This window comes from Simochromis diagramma, unplaced genomic scaffold (genome assembly GCF_900408965.1).
Source record: "Simochromis diagramma unplaced genomic scaffold, fSimDia1.1 OVJJ01000365.1, whole genome shotgun sequence".
In the NCBI taxonomy this organism is placed as follows: Eukaryota; Metazoa; Chordata; class Actinopteri; order Cichliformes; family Cichlidae; genus Simochromis; species Simochromis diagramma.
The window spans coordinates 165,554-184,302 of NW_024387230.1; the positions used below are offsets into that span (position 1 = coordinate 165,554).

At 41.1% G+C, this 18,749-nt stretch overlaps 3 protein-coding genes across 5 annotated transcripts; 1 reads left to right on the top strand and 2 right to left on the bottom strand.

The window, feature by feature from the left end:
- Window positions 1-4,576: 4,576 nt before the first annotated feature.
- Window positions 4,577-11,095, bottom strand: LOC120746818 (carcinoembryonic antigen-related cell adhesion molecule 5-like). The gene is made up of 9 exons (XM_040052314.1): window positions 8,620-11,095; window positions 8,281-8,505; window positions 7,733-8,086; window positions 7,377-7,607; window positions 7,006-7,254; window positions 6,237-6,494; window positions 5,968-6,055; window positions 5,821-5,878; window positions 4,577-5,506 (listed from the first exon to the last, which is right to left on the bottom strand). Exons 1-9 carry the CDS (start codon window positions 8,819-8,821, stop codon window positions 5,459-5,461), a joined length of 1,713 nt encoding a protein of 570 aa, XP_039908248.1. The 5' UTR covers window positions 8,822-11,095; the 3' UTR covers window positions 4,577-5,458.
- Window positions 11,096-13,244: 2,149 nt separating this feature from the next.
- On the top strand, window positions 13,245-15,915 carry LOC120746819. 3 transcript variants are annotated; one of them, XM_040052316.1, is made up of 5 exons: window positions 13,245-13,288; window positions 13,911-14,031; window positions 14,279-14,826; window positions 15,076-15,259; window positions 15,524-15,915. In XM_040052316.1, the coding sequence occupies exons 1-5, from the start codon at window positions 13,263-13,265 to the stop codon at window positions 15,836-15,838; spliced, it is 1,194 nt and encodes a 397-aa protein (XP_039908250.1). In that variant the 5' UTR covers window positions 13,245-13,262; the 3' UTR covers window positions 15,839-15,915. The 3 variants fall into 3 exon arrangements, with proteins under 3 accessions (XP_039908250.1, XP_039908251.1, XP_039908249.1); XM_040052317.1 differs by lacking the exon at window positions 13,245-13,288 and adding an exon at window positions 13,319-13,512; XM_040052315.1 differs by lacking the exon at window positions 13,245-13,288 and having other exon boundaries at window positions 13,528-14,031.
- Window positions 15,916-16,035: 120 nt separating this feature from the next.
- LOC120746820 lies at window positions 16,036-18,273 on the bottom strand. Its single transcript, XM_040052318.1, has 2 exons — window positions 17,878-18,273; window positions 16,036-17,388 (listed from the first exon to the last, which is right to left on the bottom strand). Exons 1-2 carry the CDS (start codon window positions 18,047-18,049, stop codon window positions 16,736-16,738), a joined length of 825 nt encoding a protein of 274 aa, XP_039908252.1. The 5' UTR covers window positions 18,050-18,273; the 3' UTR covers window positions 16,036-16,735.
- Window positions 18,274-18,749: the final 476 nt, after the last annotated feature.

An 18,749-nucleotide genomic window follows, 5' to 3' on the forward strand; every position in this document is an offset into this window, starting at 1 on the left:
ATTTCTACTTCAATCATGAAACTGATCAATGATCAGCTGATCGGCGTTTCTCCCTTGTTTGTTTATCACCCGCTTCGCACCAGAAAGAGGAAACCAGCAGATGTCGCATTAAGCAACAGCAGCACGTTTGATCACCTGTTGTTAGAATTTATTTAATATTAATTTCTAGTATCAGCTGATGTTTGCTGGAGCCACAGCTGTAAAAGCTGCTGGTCATGATATCGGTTTGGTTATGTGATGAGAGGGAAACATGAAGATGAAACCAGGAGATGTCCTTACTGAATCATCAGAGCTGAACAGGTGATGGAGAAACAGGTTTACCTTTTAGGTGACATGAATGAGTTGAAGGGAAGTTTTGAACTGTTTCTGAGAGACAAATAACACCAGGATCCTTTTCTAAGTAGCTGACAGCTGGTTACTGTGCAGGGGCGGGTCTAGCAAAGTGTTGCCAGGGGGCCAGGTAGGGCATTAACAGGGAGAGGGGGGCACAAAGAAATACTTTTCTTTCTTATTCTCATTTAAAATGTCTCGCTTTTAATAAATAATTAACTGAGTCTTACAACAAACGATTGATAGATTGATACATATACACCATCAAGACAGTGAACATCACTGTCACAACAGTGTTTGTTTTCATTCAAAGGCTTTATGATTTTTCTTATAATGGTGGGCCGGTCTCTAGTCAAAAGGCCGATATTTTGTCCCAGTGACGTAGGCTAGAATCATGGTGCCGGTAAATGACGGTCCAGGTGTGGGATTTCTCTCGTGGAAATATGCACATTATTTTTCCCTTTCTACTGGTAGGTGGCACAGTGCACTCGTGGCAAGTAAGCAAGCTAGAAGACTGGCAGTCTTGCTGGGTATCCAGTTATGGAAGCAACACACTAACAAGAGAAGTCTGAGTAAAACCAAAGTTACTTTCCCTATTAACTAGTTACTTTGAAAGTAACGAGTAACATGAAGTAACTGAGTTACTTTTGATGGAAGTAACTAGTAATGTAACTAAGTTACTAATTTCAAGTAACTTACCCTACACTGATTATGAGTCTGTGGTCTGGGAGAGAGTCCTGTAACTCCCTGTCTGCAAAATACAGTAAATAAAGACCAATGTTTGGCGTTTAATTATATAGTTACTTCTTCAAAAAAGTAACTGAGTTTTGCAAACAACAATTTTTTTTGCACCTGTTTATCTAAAAATACAGCCAAGGCGTTTTTTAAACAAACAAACAAATTTAATGCCACACAAACTATTTGTGCCACTCCAAAAAATTATTTCTGTCCACTATGAGATAAAGGAGAACAACAGCCTGATACCTGCAGGCCTGGCAACAGGAGATGTATCACTCCTGTAACACCTGTAACATTCAGCAGTCGCGTCATTGTTCTGACACACACAACAAAACTATTGACTACACTACACACTAACTACACAACATTTGCGCTAAACGTTGCAAATGTCTCACATCTCAAAACACCGCCGTCACTCCTAAAACTTCCTCCCGTATCTTAACAACTAAATGCCATGTTTTGATTGGTCGACATGGTACATTTTTCAACCAATGGGAAAGGTTGGGGGTGTATTGGTTTTGTCTTTACTCACAGGCGGAGAGTGAGTTCGAGCGTTTTCCTTAAAAAAAAAACAGTTTTCAGCGTTTTCTTCCCACAGTAAATATGAACAACGGTAGTATCCAGGAAAACCAAACATTGCATTTTTTTTTTTTTTATCACAACTCTGGTTTTTCGTGGCCTGTCAAAACAATTTAAAAACTGGTGTAAAGTCCACAAGTTTTCCATCAATTGTTCCGTCTGTCCTGCTCACATCTCCAGTGGTTGTACACGTTGTCATTAACGTGACTTCAGTCCACGTCAGCCCCTTTGCTAGCTAAAACACCGGTGTCACCGGTGGCACATATTTACTTTCATTTCAATTCAGGTTAGAATCTGTGCGCAATGCAGATTTTTTCTGCGCAGAGACCGTGCCAACAGTGCGCTATTGCGCACGCACCCAGCTTAGAGGGAACATTGGGTGACATTCTTAAGCAACATCAGTGTCTATATTCTGTGTGTGTGTGTGCGTGTGTATATTTCCAGCTATACCATACATAGACATACAACCTTTCCATCCATCCATTTGCTTCCGCTTATCCTTTTCAGGGACGCGGGGGGCGCTGGAGCCTATCCCAGCTGTCATAGGGTGAGAGGCGGGGTACACCCTGGACAGGTCGCCAGTCTGTCGCAGGGCCACATACGACCTTTCAATTAACTTAAACTGTGTGTATGAGGTATGAAGAAAAGCAGAAGTAAGCGTCTTGCTAAAATATAAAAACATGAACTTGCAGTAGGACATTTAAAGGTGTGAAGTCTTACACTTTAAGATAATGAACAAGACAGTCTGCTTTCTACAGCTAATGGAAATTATAACGTCAAGTCTGCTTCCACTCATCTCATGGTGCACAAGTGCACACAGACTCTTATCAGACCTAATAAGGATAAGATACTTTATCGGCATACAAATGATTATATATTTCTAAGCATAAATGACAATACAAAAAATATCAATTCCGACATTGCCCACAGTACAAGATACTGAAAAACAAAGACTCACTGAAAGAAAAGAAAAAAAAAAAGAATAAATGGCTAAAAATAATGGCTGGCTATTTTACAAAGGATGTGAATCTTCAAGAAACATCGACCTGCCGTTGCTGTACCCGACTTGTTTGCATGGGTGCTTGGTTCAGCTGGTGATTCACCATTTAGCCAATTGGGCCACTTAAGAGTTTGACTAAGTTTCTGTTTCTTACAGATATCCAAAACACAACACTAAAGAAAAAGAAAAACAGATTCAACATGCATGACAAAGGAGAATCATCATGGTTTAATCGCTGTGAAAATGAGAAACAAATATGAATATTGCTGGTGCCCCTTTTTGCACACAGCTTAAATACATCATAATAAAGCTTTGAATCAACACTGTTCTAAGATATTTATAACATTCAACATATTTCACAATGTGAGCTTTAACTGAAGTCTAAGAGAAATGATTTTGTGTGTATAAGTTATTTTATTGTAGTGTCTTTGCTTAACAATATCTTCAGGCAGCTGCTGTGATTTAGTGCTACATAAACTTACTTTTTTTGAGTGCAAGGTTTAAGTAAATGACTATAAATGTAGGTTAACGGGTCCTTAAGACTTATTTATTATGGAGTGGAAGGCCTGCTTTATATTTCCGTCAGACTTTCAATTTTCAGCTCCTTACTGGCCATCTGGAGGTCAGAAGGTGTACCATGTTTAAAGATATGATTCCTTTTCTGTATGCTGGACTTCACAGATTTAGTCACCCAAGGTTTATTGTTAGGATACATTTTAACTTGCCTTGAAGGAATTATCATGTCTCTACAAAACAATGCAAAAAAAAAATACTGACAGCTGGCCTTGCTTGCCAGGGGTTGAAAGGGTCCCACACCTTTGATGTCCTAGCTGGTGCCCTTGATGACATTCATTGTCAATACAGAATAAGGTGGGAAGTGGTAAGAACTACACCAGACAGTGGCTCAAACTTTATAAAAGCATTCCTTGTGTTTGGCGAACAACGTTGGCCTGAGAAAGCGGCATCAGAGTCGGATCAAGACTTCTGAACAGACCAAAGGGGCCACAACAGATGCTGCAAAAGATGCATGATGCATACAAATGGCTATCACAAGCCGCCTTCAGAAATGCCAGGAAATCTGGAATAAGTTGGGTCGGTCCTACGTAGCAGAAATTGTGGAAAGTAAATGAATTTTCCAACTTATCCGACTAATCAAACATACATAGCTCTGGAAAGAATCACACGGATCATACAAGAGAAGGGGGAGGATGCTATCAGGAATGTCTGTGAAGAATTCATAGTGAAAAGTTATTTGTTTCTAAACTATGAAGCAAAAGACAAATGGAAAACAATGGCTGAAGCTACCTCAGTTATTAGTTTATTAGCCCCTCCCTGAGCCTGGTTCTGCCAGAGGTTTCTTCCTGTTAAAAGGGAATTTTTCCTTCCCGCTGTCGCCAAAGTGCTTGCTCATAGGGGGTCATATGATTGTTGGGTTTTTCTCTGTATCTATTATTGTACGATCTGTACAATATAAAGCGCCTTGAGGCAACTATTGTTGTGATTTGGCGCTATATAAATAAAATTGAATTGAATTGAATGGGCAGTAGATCAGCTCTCCAAGGTTTCCTCATCTATCCAAAGAGCTGTGACCCTATGAAACTGCTGGTGTGCTGTCCAACAATCTGTAATGGTGGCAACATGGCTGACTTTACTGAGGTGCAAAATCAAAGTTTTTTTCTTCTTATTGGCAGCTCCCTCTATTATGGTCGAGTATGCCTGCAAATGACTTTTCATTGTGGATTCAGTGTCAATGAAAGTTATCTAAAAGAAGGTTGTTCAGCCACAGAAAATGACCTTCACAAATGAAATTAATCACGAGCCTGTCAACCTTCGCCTGTAGTACTTGTATGTTTTTTGTCTAAATTTAGATTAATTGTGCTAATAGAGTATGTCAAAATAAAAAAACAATCCCTTTAAATTCAGACACGTGATGTATTGCTGTAACTCAAAAGCTGGGTCCAAGACCCAGAGCCCTGACACCGTGAAGGTGAATAAATGGACTCTTGTCCTGAATCACTGCTTGTGAGTGTGTCGGCTCCTTGTCACAGTGTACTACATAAAGGTAGACTCTAGCTAAATTGTTTGGTGCAGGTAAAGATCATTATGAGGTCAAGCTCATCATTATTTTTATCCTTGCATATGCATCCAATGACCACTCTAATGCAGGTCACATATAGCATGCTGTGTCAGGTCTTGGGATTGTGCTTGTAAATCTATCCAGCTGCTGATAACTGGCAGAGTTTATAATCTTGGCATTTATTTTCATATCAAATCTAGCGATGTCTGAATTCATGAAGCAGTTATTTTTGCTTTATGGTGTGTTCTACCTTTGTAATAATGTGTTGCAATGACAAGCATCAACCTCTGAAAGAGAAGTACATGAAACGTCTATTCTGAAAAAATAAAGAGTTTATTTCAATTTGAAAAACTTGTTGCATAATGATGACCTCTGTAGCATTCACAGGGAACTGATCTTCAATATACAGAGCTGTTGTAGCTGCAGGTTTTTCTCTTTTGTTAACAAAAAACAAGCCGCAAGTGCTGTAAAATATTTTCTTCTAGATCAGCATGTTTTTGTTGGGAGAGCAGTTTTTACTGCATCTTTAACTTTTACAAACAAATGAATCTAAAAATACACCTTGGATAAGAACTTCTGTACTACACATAATCTGAACAGGTAAGAGAAGGCTAAAAATAAGCTGTAATTCTAGTCTAACGTTCTGCTGCTGACAAATAAACTTTATATAACTGGAGCTAAAAGTAAAAATATAATTCTGTATGCATCAGCATCACTCTCCACTGTGCTGTTTTTTACTTTCTGTTTCCATCAGCTGAGTCCTGTTTATGGTTTGACTGCATCTGTACAAAATAACAGAGTTTCTGATTAGATCTTCTCAAAAATTAGATGGTGAACTTTTGCTTGAAGGTTGGCCTGATGTTTCCATCCAGCAAACTCAAAACAGATTGTCATGGATACAATAAGATTTCTTTATAAAATGTGGTCAAATGTTTTTACAGAAATTAACTTTTCTACTAAAAATCCATTTGTAATAAACTACTAAAATATTTACAATAGCATGGATAATGATAGTATATTAAACAGAGTAAGAGATTAGACAAGATGTTTCAACAACACCCATTCAATTCTGACACTGTCTCTATCTCACTCTCACCTCCATTGTCTCCATAAGTTCATTTGATTCAGCTGTAGAGCTCCAAGGTTTCTTCTTGCTAATAACAAATAATCACATTTTAAATGTAAAACTATTAAATTAGAAAGTCAAAGACCACTTCTGCAACAGAGCAATGTTTTATTTTACCTCATCCACAAAATCACAAGAAGCAGAGGAGTCAGCATCAGGACCACCAAAGTTAATCTGATAATATTCTGTATTATTATTGATTCCCCTAAAAAGGAGATAGAAATTTAATGTGATTGAGAGAGAGAGAGAGAGAGAGAGAGAGAGAGAGCATACACTTTTCTTTTGAAAACCTGGAGAGGAATCTTATTTTCTTTGTAACTGTTTTTTTAGTAATGCATCAATGAAAATTGTTGCAATAAACAGACTTGTAAATGTAGAAAGAGCACCTGTCACAACAGTGAGATGATGGGAGGTGGAGCTGCGACGTCCTCTTGTGTTCTGGGCTTCACAGTAATAACTTCCACTGTGTTCAGGTCTGAAGTCAGTGATGATGAAGTTCTGTCCAGATGCTTTTGCTGAGTCCTCCTTGTACCAGGTGTAGTTAGCTGCTGGGTTAGCATCACTGCTACAGGTCAGAGTCACTGAACTGCCCTCCACTAACTCACCAGAGGGACTGACTGACACAGAGGGAATCTTTGGAGCATCTGGAGGAAACCGAAAAAATTATTGTGAAATTTTTACAGCAACATTTTAATATTCAGTGTGAGAAAAACTCCACCAAGAATAAAAACATGACAGGAAACTGTTAATTACTGATATAATGATCATATGATGTGATATGATCATAATTCATATGAAAATAAGAATTCTTATAATACCATGATATTAACTATTATCATAATTTGTGCTATGTGTGCTGTATATATTATATTAGAAATACCTTCAATATTATTTGTGCAGATTATATCGGTAAGGAAGCTCAAATATTGATCGATAACTTAAGGTGAAAGGGGCATTAAAGAAGTGTGAACTTCTTCCAACTCATTTTTGATATTTAGCTGAATCAGAAAAGGTGAAGCGATATTGAAATGTAGTTGCGTTATTTGTATAGCCTTTTCTATTCTTTGCTCAGTGAACTTCTGTGTATTGTTTATATGATGGAAATAAATTGAACACAACTCCCAGCTGATCACTGATCTGCTGCTGTTTACTCACACTGGACATCTATGAATAAAGACACAGAGAGCTGATCCTCAGTCTTGCAGTCGTAGATTCCTCTGTCCTCAGAGCTGATGGAGGTGAAATTATAAATACCTTCTGGTGTTAGAGGCAAGATTTGGTTGCCTTTGTACAAAGTGTTCTTAGCTGCTGGATTAGCATGTGTACGACAGGTCAGAGTGACTGAACTGCCCTCCACTATCTCACCAGAGGGACTCACTGACACAGAGGGAAGCTTTGACGGATCTGCAGATAAAAGATTTCTTTATTAAAGTTGGCGTTTAAACTCATGTAACATTACAGCATGATAAACTGTAGCTGGCTTGGAGCTGTGATATGTTGTTGGTGACAAAGTGAATAAAACTCACACACTGATGGAGAGCGGTAATCCTCGTATCCAGAGAAAGCACAGGAGATGATGTCTCCAGGATTAAAGTAGTCTGTATAGGCAGAAGTTTGCTGTGTCGTCTTTTTCTGTCCGTTCCTGAACCAGACGTAAGAAAGACAACCAGCTGGACTGCAGCTGCTTTGACACTTGAGCTCTGCCTCAGTCTGAGTCTGCTGGACTGATATTATTCTGCTCACCTTCACCTGCAGAGCTGAATATGACAGCACGGCAGTGACATCATGTAGAGAGAGGCTTTATGTGTGGATATGTAAGTCTACCTTTGATATCTGAGATCACAAAAACAAAAACCTGCTAACATTGTGTTTTCTTCAGTACCTGTGACACTCAGAGTTGTTCCAGGTAAACTACTCTTCCATTCAAAGCTTTGTGATTTGAATTTAAAGTGATACTCGGCTGAATCCCTCTCTGTCAGGTCTCTGATTCTCAGAGTGGAGCGTCCTCTCCCTGTTTCAATGACCTCAACACGACCTGCATAGTGGGAGTCTGTTCTGAGGTCCTCGGGGTGTGAGCGATGCTGCCACTGATGACTACGTTCAGGACTGAACCAGAATTTGGACACAGCAGGATGTGTATGACTGTAGATGCAAGAAATGTCCACTGATGAACCTTTGAGGGCACAGATGCTTCTGTTGGTGTAAGTCACTCTGTTACAGGTTTGATCACCAACACCTAAAATATATGAAACAGATTTGTTAGAGGAAGATTTGACTGCAGCACCACAGAGCAGGAGGCTGTTGGGACTTATTGTTGATTTATTGGCTTTACTGAGATATAAAATAAACATGAAGATGCAGCAACATCTTTTTTATTAGAAACAGAAATTAATGATATGTTTTGTCAGTGTAAGACTGAAGTAAACTCACACACTGAAGGAGAGGGAAGCTTCTCGTATCCTTTTACAGCACAGGAAATGCTGTCTGTATCATCAAAGTATTTTTCAAAAGAAAACTCCTTTCTGTCAATATTCACTTCATTCTGGTACCAGACATAGGAATGAGGATCAGGTAGACGACAGCTGCTCTGACACGTCACCTTTTTCCAAGTAGGATACAAGGTTGGCCAAGTTTTTATCACTTGTGCCTGGAGAACTAAAAATTATACACAGCAAAATATAAAATATACACAACATTCATAGCTTATAGTGTCTCAAAGTTCCACCAAAACATTTTTATTTTGAAAACATTTAAATATAAAAATCTGACCTGTGACAGACAGAGTGACTCCAGGTGATCCAGTATATTTCCCTCCTGGTTGGTTTGTCACAAACTTGAACTTGTACTCAGCTGAGTCGCTCTCTCTCAGGTCTGTGATTCTCAGAGTGCAGTCTTTGTTATCACAGTGATACTGAACACGACCTGCAAACTCTGCCTCTGTCCTCACATCCACAAGTTCATCACCTTTCATTTTAGTAAACCACACAGCTTTTTCAACTACAGTGACTTTCCCATTCACTCTGGATGGGTACGTGTAGGTGCAGCGTATGTCCACTGTTGATCCTTTTAAGGCACAAATCTGAGTAGAGGTGTAAGTCACTGACCAACTATCCTCACCCTGAACTGCTGAAACACATCAGAAACAAAACAATGAATTATTCTGCTTTTAAAGGTGTGTCCACGCTCTCTGCAGTTAACCTGTATGTGAGCTGAGGCAGGAGGACACACACTCTGAAGGTGCAGCGAAGGAATTTCACCTGTGAGCCACGAGGAGGCTGAACTGAAGAGAAAGGCTTTTGTGAGAAAAGAGAAGTGAGAGAAATAAATGAGAAAAGCAGAAACTGATGTGTGGAACTTTACAGCTGATGAGAAAGTTTCTTACATCATGTCGGGGAGCAGCTGTGTGCAGGCAGGAAAAGACCCAGATGCAGACTCGGAAGTGGAGCGTAACTCAAAAAAGGGCTTTATTTACAGACTGGGGAAATAAACAATACAAACCTAAACTGGGAAAAGCTAGTTAGCTGACCACTCAGGAAACACATGGAAAATTCCACAAAACCAGGGATGACATGATACGGAACTGAGTGAGACTGTGACATAAATACACAGAAAGCTAACAACGAACAGCACAGGGGACACAGCTGACACTAATAATAATGATGAGACGGGGAAAGACCAAACACAATATGATGTACACTGACGAGAGACTGTTAAAGTAAAACAAGAAGTAAACGACAGACACACAGACCCAGAATAGACACTGAACAGAAGTAAACCAACACAGAACATGGGGGTACAGGGTCCAAAAGCTAAGCAGTAGAAATCTCAAAACAAGGAGAACAGAAGAGCTAGAAGCACAAACTGAAACCTGAAACACAACCATCCTAAGAAATTAAAAGCACAACACTCAATACACTGGTTTACTGACCGCGGACCATGACACAATAGTGCTCAGCCTATGTCTGCATCTGAGCAGTTATTTATGATGTACTTAAAGAAAGACTTGTCAAACAGAAAAAAATACACTTGAAAAAGAAATTGACTGTTAAAGAAGTTTAACAGAAACTATTTTCTCTTCAAGTCTTGCAAAAACAGAGCTGGAGTTTAAAATGTTTAGAAAACCATCAACTGCAAATGTTCTATATTTCTGTGTATTTTCTTATAGTTGATCAAGAGTCAGTTATCTGTAAAATATGAAAATGTAAATATAAAATACCTGACAAAGTGAGAAGACAGATGATTGCAGCTTGTGCTCCTTTCAGTCTCATGGTTGGTGTCCTCCTCTCTTTGCTGTGGCTGCAGACAAGTTCAAACACATCAGCAGGTAAATGATATATACAAGAAATGATGTCCATCATATTGATCTGATGTGTATCTGATGGTGCTGTCCACTATAGTTAGTGTGCACAGTTACTGTAAATGCCTAAAATGTGATCGGAGTGCAGAATTTCTGCTTTGCAATCGCACTGTGTTCGAGACACAAACTTCTTAGTTTAACCTGCTGTTTCCTTCCTCTTTCTGACAACTAAAAGTGCTGCAATTTCATCATTTTACTTCTGCATGTGCAACCAATGACTGTATTAAAGTAAGTTGCTTCTACAGCAAAGCTAATTCAGTGTTGTTTTATGTTGTGGGACCAGAAATTTACTTTGCAAAGGTTATAAATCCTCAAGAAACATCGTCTAACTGCTGTAACCGACTCGTTTCGAGGGGTGCTTGGTTTGCCAATCAGCCAGTTAGACCACTTAACAATTTGACTAAACTTCTGTTCTTTACAGATATCCAAACCATAACGATAAAGAAAAACATGAAACAGATTCATTAAAATGCAATAAAAGAGAATCATCATGGTTTAATCACTGTGGAAACAAACATGGGAATCACCGGTGGCCCTTTTTGCACACAGCCTAAAATTTAATTAATTAAAGTGATATTAAGCTTTGTATCAACAACTGTTCCCAGATATTTACTGAATAGATTCCACAATCTGACCTTTAATAGAAGTTTGACTTAAAAATGAGTCAACACCTATTGTACAAAAAGGTACATGCACAAAATCTGCCATAAAACCCTGACATAGCATTTAACCCTTTAAATGGCGATGGGACATTTATGGTGATGTGTAAAATTATCAGAGGACCTTTTTAATTTTCAGAAACACCTCAAATGTTTTAACATAAAGAGCAAACCAGTGACAGACTCCAGGGGAACCACAGACTCTAGACTGAAGGTGGACTGAAGTATGAGGTAGCTGAATCAGAATCAGAATCAGAATCAGAAAGGGTTTATTGCCAGATGTTGAGGAGGTTTACAACATTAGGAAATTGCTGCGGTGCTTCAGTGCAACATACTGTCATAAAAATATAAAAATAAGAATAAGAATTAAAAGTGCTAAGTGGATAGATATATACATGATATATACATGAGTGCAGGTGGTGATCAGTGCCAAACATGGAATGATGCAGTGAACACAGCGTAGGGTCATGTGTTAGTGGTGGGAACAGTCATATGGTTATTGTTCATGTGTCCGACAGCAGAGGGGAAGAAACTGTTCTTATGGCGAGAGGTTCTGGTGCGAATGGACCGGAGCCTCCTGCCTGAGGGGAGCAGGTCAAACAGACTGTGTCCAGGGTGAGAAGGGTCAGCTGAGATCCGAGCTGCACGCCGCAGTGTCCTGGAGGTGTACAGGTCCTGCAGAGATGGGAGTCTGCAGCCAATCACCTTCTCAGCAGAGCGCACAACACGCTGCAGTCTCTGTTTGTCCCTGATAGTGGCTCCAGCGTACCACACAGTGATGGAGGAGGTGAGGATGGACTCGATGATTGCAGTGTAGAACTGCATCATCGTCCGTGTTGGCAGGTTGAATTTCTTCAGCTGCCTCAGGAAGTACATCCTCTGCTGGGCTTTTTTAATGACGGAAGTGATGGTGGGCTCCCACTTCAGGTCCTGGGTGATGGTGGTACCCAGGAAGCGGAACGAGTCCACAGAGGTGATGGGGGTGTCAGTCAGGATGATGGGGGGGAGTGGAGCTGTGTGCTTCCTGAAGTCCACAATAATCTCCACTGTCTTCTGGGCATTCAGCACCAGGTTGTTGTGGCTGCACCAGGACACCAGACGTTCAACCTCCCTCCTGTAGGCAGACTCATCCCCGTCCGAGATGAGTCCGATAACGGTGGTGTCATCTGCAAACTTGATTAGCTTGACAGACTGGTGGGTGGAGGTGCAGCAGTTGGTGTACAGGGAGAAGAGCAGAGGAGAAAGAACACAGCCCTGAGGGGAGCCGGTGCTGATGGTCCGAGAGTCCGAGACGTTCTTTCCCAGCCTCACATGCTGCTTCCTGTCCGTCAGGAAGTCAGTGATCCACCGGCAGATGGGATCAGGCACATTCATCTGGGAAAGCTTGCCTTGGAGATGGTCTGGAAGGATGGTGTTGAAGGCAGAGCTGAAGTCCACAAACAGGATCCTGGCGTAGGTTCCTGGGGAGTCCAGATGCTGCAGGATGAAGTGTAGGGCCATGTTGATGGCGTCATCTACAGACCTGTTGGCTCTGTATGCAAACTGCAGGGGGTCCAGGAGGGGGGCCGTGAGGGTCTTGAGATGGGAGAGAACTAGGCGCTCAAATGACTTCATGACCACAGATGTCAGAGCCACGGGTCTGTAGTCATTTAGTCCAGTGATCCTAGGTTTCTTGGGGACAGGGATTATGGTGGAGGACTTGAAGCAGGCAGGCACATGACATGCCTGCAGTGAGGAGTTGAAAATGCCAGAAAACACTGGGGCCAGCTCGTTTGCACAGTGTCTGAGGGTGGCAGGAGACACACCGTCTGGGCCGGGAGCTTTTCGAGCATTCAGATTCTTAAACTGCTTCCTCACATCTGCTTCATGAATATGAAGAGTTGTGGTGGGAGGAGGTGGTGTGAAATCCTCTTTTGTGTGGGGTGAGGAGGGGGGTGTTGCAGGTGAAGTGATTGAAGGTGGTGATGGCTCTATGGAGGGGGGAGAGGTGGGGGAATGAGTGTCCAAAGTGTCTCTATACTTGGGTTGCAGTCACGTGGTTCTGATGACGTGCGGAGGCAGCGCGATTTTTGAGTGGAGGGCGGAAGTAAACATGGAGGACACTGTGGAGAGTCAGGAGAGCAGCTATTGTGCAACTTTAGACCCCGTTTCTCGGGAGAGATATAAACAGATAGTTAAAAAATATATCGGACGTGATCCGTATTCTTTGAAAATGTCCGAATACACCACAGAAGTAAAGGATTTGCCTACTATCGACGCTGTGGATATCACCAACTACTTGGTCCTCCAGACTTCTTACTACACTAGGCAGCAAATGAAAGCTTTCAAGAGTCTGGAGGCGTACAATTTTTTTGTCAGCGGGTGGGTCCACAACCTTGGAACAAAACGTCTCCGTGATGGATACAGTTTGGTGTTTGCAAGGGTGAGTGTTTGTTCTTATATTGCTTTATCTTAAACACGCTAACAGTTAGCGTTAGCGGCTTTAACGTCAACAAACATGCCAAATCCTTAGGACTTCGTTAGAGTGACAGTTGTTTGTTTCAAGGTAAACCATTCTCAGAGGTCTAACGAGACACCTCTGAAGACTTGGGTAATTGCAAAGGAGGATGGAGAAGTGATTGCAGCCCATTGCAATTGTATGGCAGGGTTAGTAGCCTTGTTATTGCAATGAGAACACACACATACACACACACACACACACACATATACGCATAGGGCACTGCTAGCATTTTGCAGGTGTACTTCAGTAGTAGTGGGGAGAGAGTGTTTTCTTTTAGCTAAGAATTCATCAGCTAAGAATTTGTGTGATTGCCTTAGATCCCTCATGACACTCAGATGCATTTTTCAGATAGAGGGTAGAACTATTCAGTCATGTCATCACCTAGATAATGATTTCTCTATAGGCTGTTGAGAAAGAGTTAATGAATAAACATGTTACTTCAAATAAAGTGCCATTGCACATTAGTATTAGTAAGCTATGCATCATCAAAATGTACTGTAAATATTGCATTTCATGTTAAAAAGATTATGTGCTCTATTTCCAGACTATCAGAATCATGCTCGCACGTTGGAGCTGTTCTTTTTGCAGTTGAAGCTGGGGTGAAAATGAGAGCGACATGCACATCAGAGCAGTGCAAGTGGCTGATGCCATCTCATGTTAAAAAGGTAAGCCAAAAAGCAAAATGTAGGATAAAGAATGTTATATTGGGACTTCATGTGACAGTAGGATAAAATATCTTCCCCTATACTGCTACCTTGTCGTGGTGGGGAAGCTTGAGTGCCTCAATGACCCTGTAGGCTATACCGGCGGGGGCTTCAAGCTCCTGGTAGATCTAATCAAGCCGGGCATATATAGCGTTTTGGAAAAGAGCTTTTTAAATTTTAATGATCTTCTTTGGCTTAATTTTTCCAGATTCCTGCTTGCCCAGTAACTCTGATTGACTTCTCTTCAGCAAAGTCAAAAAAACGAAAGCTTGAGTGTTCCATTGATGGCTGCACAAGTACACAAAAGGTTGGGAAATCACTTCCATGCCCAAGAGTGCAGAGAGATTCAGAGACATACTGTAGGTTTTTTGAGAGTTTAAGCAAAAACTGTCCAAGGAGTGCAGCACTGATGTCTAGGGAACCTTACCACAAAGAATTTGTCCCCCAGTCTAGCATGCTTCCTAAAACTGTGCCTGAGTACAGAACACCAGAGACACTGCAGCTCCCCCCCAAAGACCTTGAAGAGCTATGCCTGGACTTCCAGCTTGAAGAGCTCACCCTGTCCCAAGTCCAGGCTGTAGAGAGGGCGACTCGAAGTCAGAGTGCAAGCAGTATTTGGTTTAGGCAAAGAGCTGGACGCGTAACTGCCTCTAAGCTGAAACAAGTTCTTAAGACCAACCCCCAGCAACCATCAAAGAGCTTGATCAAGGCCATATGCTATCCAGAGGCATATAGGTTCACCACAGCTGCTACAAGGTATTTAGGGTTTGATGTAGGGTAAGGCAGAGTTAAGATTTGGGGTATGAAACTGTCCATAACTGTAACTAAAAAAGTGTTATGAAGATGGAGGTTAGTTATAGGCTTATACGGCTAGGGTTATACAGGGTAAGAACTAAGTATAGTTTAGGGTAATGGCATATTGTATAATACATCACTTTACTGTTTTACACATCCAATACTAAGTAATAATTTCCTTTTCATGTTTGGCATGTGTACTGTTTATAGTTATGGATGCAAACATGAAGCACAAGCCAGAGGAGCATATGAGAAGCTTATGAGCCAGGAGCATGCAGGCTTCTCATGTATGGACAGCGGTCTCTGGCTGAACCCCAAGTGGCCATACATGGGGTCCTCCCCTGATGGGATAGTCACTTGTGACTGTCATGGAACTGGCATCTGCGAGATTAAGGTATTGACTCTGTTGTAGTCAAGGCCATAGGTGTGACATCTTTCCATAAGAATCAGTGAACTGAGTAAAAATGCAGGAAATACCTTTTCTAATTTCTAATCTATTGTTCAATTAAGATAAGATGAGGCTTTATTGTCTGTCTCAAATAGACATTTGTTTTGGGCAATGAGAGATTATGATAACACAGACCACACCCATCATCTTTGCTTCTTCACTGTTTCATCAGATAAATCTTGATTGTTGTTCTCATCACTGTGATTTTAGTGCCCACACTCTCAGAGAGATGCGGTCAACCTGCGCATGCGTGCTGGGGAGAAGGGCTTCTGCCTCATCAGTGACGGGGATAATGTCACACTGGACCCAACTCATGACTACTATTACCAAATTCAGGCACAGCTTCACATTGCAAATGCAGAGTACTGTGACTTTGTTGTGTGGAACCGCAATGACATATTTGTTGAAAGGATTTTGCCTGACCTTGAGTTTTGGGATGATGCGATTCCTAAAGTTGAGTGTTTTTTTAGAAACAGTATACTCCCAGAAATACTGGGACAGCAAGTTACAAACATACATGTGTAATGTGATAAAAGGACGACAACATAATGACATTTTGAATATTGTTATGACCTGATGGTAGTCATTATGAGTTCTGGCTATTGTATTTGCTCTGACGTAGCATTAGAGCACAAATTGTCATTTAATTTTATTGTACATTTAATTGTGTCATTTAAGTGTTGTGTAACACTACACAATGATTAAATGCTATTGAGGCAGCATAATAATACATTGGTGGTTTATTTACAAGATTAGACTTTTAAACAAATAAACAAAATAGATTGCAATCCATCTCACAGTATAATACTGTACAAACTGCCAGCACAATATGACAGTTGGAGAAAAATATTTCATTTGAAAACATTTACAGACTAATCAGGAGTCAGGACTTAGGTACTACTATTACTCTACCCTGTTCTACTTATCACCAGAGCCAAGCAGCCGATAGTGGACACTACTCTTCCTCTCCACCCCCTTCTGTGAGCCGTGACAGTGACAAGACATTTAATTTTTTTTAACTGATTGATTACCACCCACCCCCCTTACTCCAGTGGGACAACAGACTCGGAGAGATTTGATAAGGCACAACAAATTACCCCAATCTTGTCGATCAATGCATGTGTCTCACCTGGCTTTGTGGACATGTTCTCTATTGGCATAGCCCTGCTCTGCAGAATTTGATATTTCCTCCTGACTAAACCTATGACTCGCTCAACATGGATACGCAAATTGGCTATTTTCCTTGTCTCTGCCACTTCATAGGCTGACAGCTGTTTTCTCCCTTTAGTGAATGCCGGTGTCTGTAGTGAAGCACAGTAAAACCCCACATTATCGCCAATATTGAACCCACGATCTGCAAGGACAATATCTCCAGGTAACAAGTTCTTTAGGAGGCCACTCTCTATTGTGATCTGCTTAACGCTAATTCTCCCTCCCCAGGCAGAAGATATGTAAGTGACGTAGCCTTGGGGGGGCAACACCAATCAAAAATTTTACAGTGTGATGGTGCTTGTAGTTGGACCAAGTTTGAGCTTGTGCAAGAAGATTAGATGGTCTCTCAATAAAGACTTCAAAGCAATCAACAATCACAGCCACTTTACATCCAAATGCCTGTCTGAAACTCAGTGGCATCGTAGCTTGAAGAACATGTCGCTCTGGCCACTCAATTAGGAACTCTAACCTTTTATGAAGTATGTCAATTACTTTATGCCAAACTCTAGAAGCAGTGGACAGAGAAATATTGAACCTGAAAGCTAAATCTTTCAGGGGCAGATTTAGTCTCAGCCTCAGCAAAACTAGTATGAATTGTTCAAATTTGGACAACAAAGACATAGGTCCCGAGGTGATATAGGGCTCGCACAGTTCAAAAATCTGAATTAAAACTAAGAAGTTGGGGAGCCCTGTGTAGAACTTTGTCTTGTCTTCATTTTTTTCAAAAGCCTCCTGGCTGAACTGTGTGTCCAGAGCCTTGCTCCGAAGATCAACCAGCTCTGCTGTGTTCTGTCTCAAAACATCCTCCATCTTCTCGATGTCATCCATCGTCAGCTCTGTCTGGCATCCAGCATCCGCACAGCCTGCAATATAACAGTGGGGGAGCATAATCAGCATAATAGAGGCAACCTCAATTTTTACTCATTTTCACTGTAGGAGTTTTTTAGTGGGCTATTAGAATCTGGTGTAATGTGTTTAATTCACTATGTTAATTTAATGTAATTATTTTTTTTAATCAAAAAAACATGTTGCGTCTAAACAAAAAATATATTTATATGTTTCTCACCACAGAAACCTTACATTACGGATATCTTTACTTATCTGTGAAAGGAGACTGTCTGGAATCTGGCAATATAAGAACCACAGCAGTGTACAAAAACCTGTGGTGTGTGCCTGACGGTAATAAGTGCCACTTTTTCTTTTTTTCTGAATAAAATGGTATGGATTTACTCTGTGATTAAAAAATCACAAACATGTAATATGTAACTTGGACCATAATCATTACAGATAATGGCATCTTTTTCTCTTTGACATGATTCTTGTTTGTTTTACATCTCAGCACAATATCTTACCTGGATAAGTGAATGTCTCATTCACACTGAAGTCTTCTGGTTGTGGATTCTCAGCTGGAAGCTGCAGTTCGGGGTTCTCCACTGTCACTAGGCTCAAATCCGGGCTCTCAGCCGTCTGTTGCATATCCAAAATTGCCTCTGCACATCGATGCTGTTCTGCCTTAAGCTTCATTCTTTTATCTCGTTTGAGAACTGATTCCGATCTGGGTTTTCGTTCGTAGCCGAGATTGACCGTCGGAGCCCAGTCCTCCGACTCTTCGTCATCCAAAGCACTTGGGCAGCCTATAGTCCCAATCAAGTCAATATTAGACTACTAACTTAAAAGCACTAAGTAAACGAGAATTTAACGACAACATAATGCTAATAAGTTCGTTTGCAAACATAACATTACCTCTGACGAAGTGGTCGCTGCAGACACGGGCATTGGCAGACTCTGCTCCTCCCGACTGTAAACGTAAATTTAAAATCCATTTTTTCCTACGTTTTTCGGTTAGAATTTTCCATTTTTCTCCTCTTCGTTGGGCTATTTTTGGTACCCTAAAATACCGTTTATCAGTTTCTCGGGTCGACCTACTGGAGCATCCGTAAACACAACAGGACAAAGGCATTTTGCGTACTGTCTGTCTGTGATTTTGCGCTGATCTTTTTCACTTCCGCCCTCCAGTCAAATTTCGCGCTTTACGTCGACGTCACGTCTACGTCAAATGAAACCCAGCTATTGTTGGGGCCGTTGGAGGTGTGAAGGCTGCCTGATGGCTCGTCAAAACGGCAGTAGAAGTCGTTGAGGGTGTTGGCCAAGAGCAAGTCGTCAGTGGAGTGGGGGGTTTTAGGCTTGTAGTTGGTGATATTCCTAAAACCTTTCCACACAGAGG

Coding starts and splice junctions, on each gene's coding strand:
- LOC120746818 (XM_040052314.1), bottom strand. CDS start 8,821: ATGAAAGGTGATGAACTTGTGGATGTGAGGACAGAGGCAGAGTTTGCA. Junction 7,255..7,376: donor TTACCGCTCTCCATCAGTGT/GTGAGTTTTATT, acceptor TTTTATCTGCAG/ATCCGTCAAAGCTTCCCTCT. Junction 5,879..5,967: donor CTTGTGATTTTGTGGATGAG/GTAAAATAAAAC, acceptor ATTTGTTATTAG/CAAGAAGAAACCTTGGAGCT.
- LOC120746819 (XM_040052315.1), top strand. CDS start 13,798: ATGTTACTTCAAATAAAGTGCCATTGCACATTAGTATTAGTAAGCTAT. Junction 14,827..15,075: donor TTCACCACAGCTGCTACAAG/GTATTTAGGGTT, acceptor TACTGTTTATAG/TTATGGATGCAAACATGAAG. Junction 15,260..15,523: donor CTGGCATCTGCGAGATTAAG/GTATTGACTCTG, acceptor CTGTGATTTTAG/TGCCCACACTCTCAGAGAGA.
- LOC120746820 (XM_040052318.1), bottom strand. CDS start 18,049: ATGAAGCTTAAGGCAGAACAGCATCGATGTGCAGAGGCAATTTTGGAT. Junction 17,389..17,877: donor TGAGACATTCACTTATCCAG/GTAAGATATTGT, acceptor GTTATATTGCAG/GCTGTGCGGATGCTGGATGC.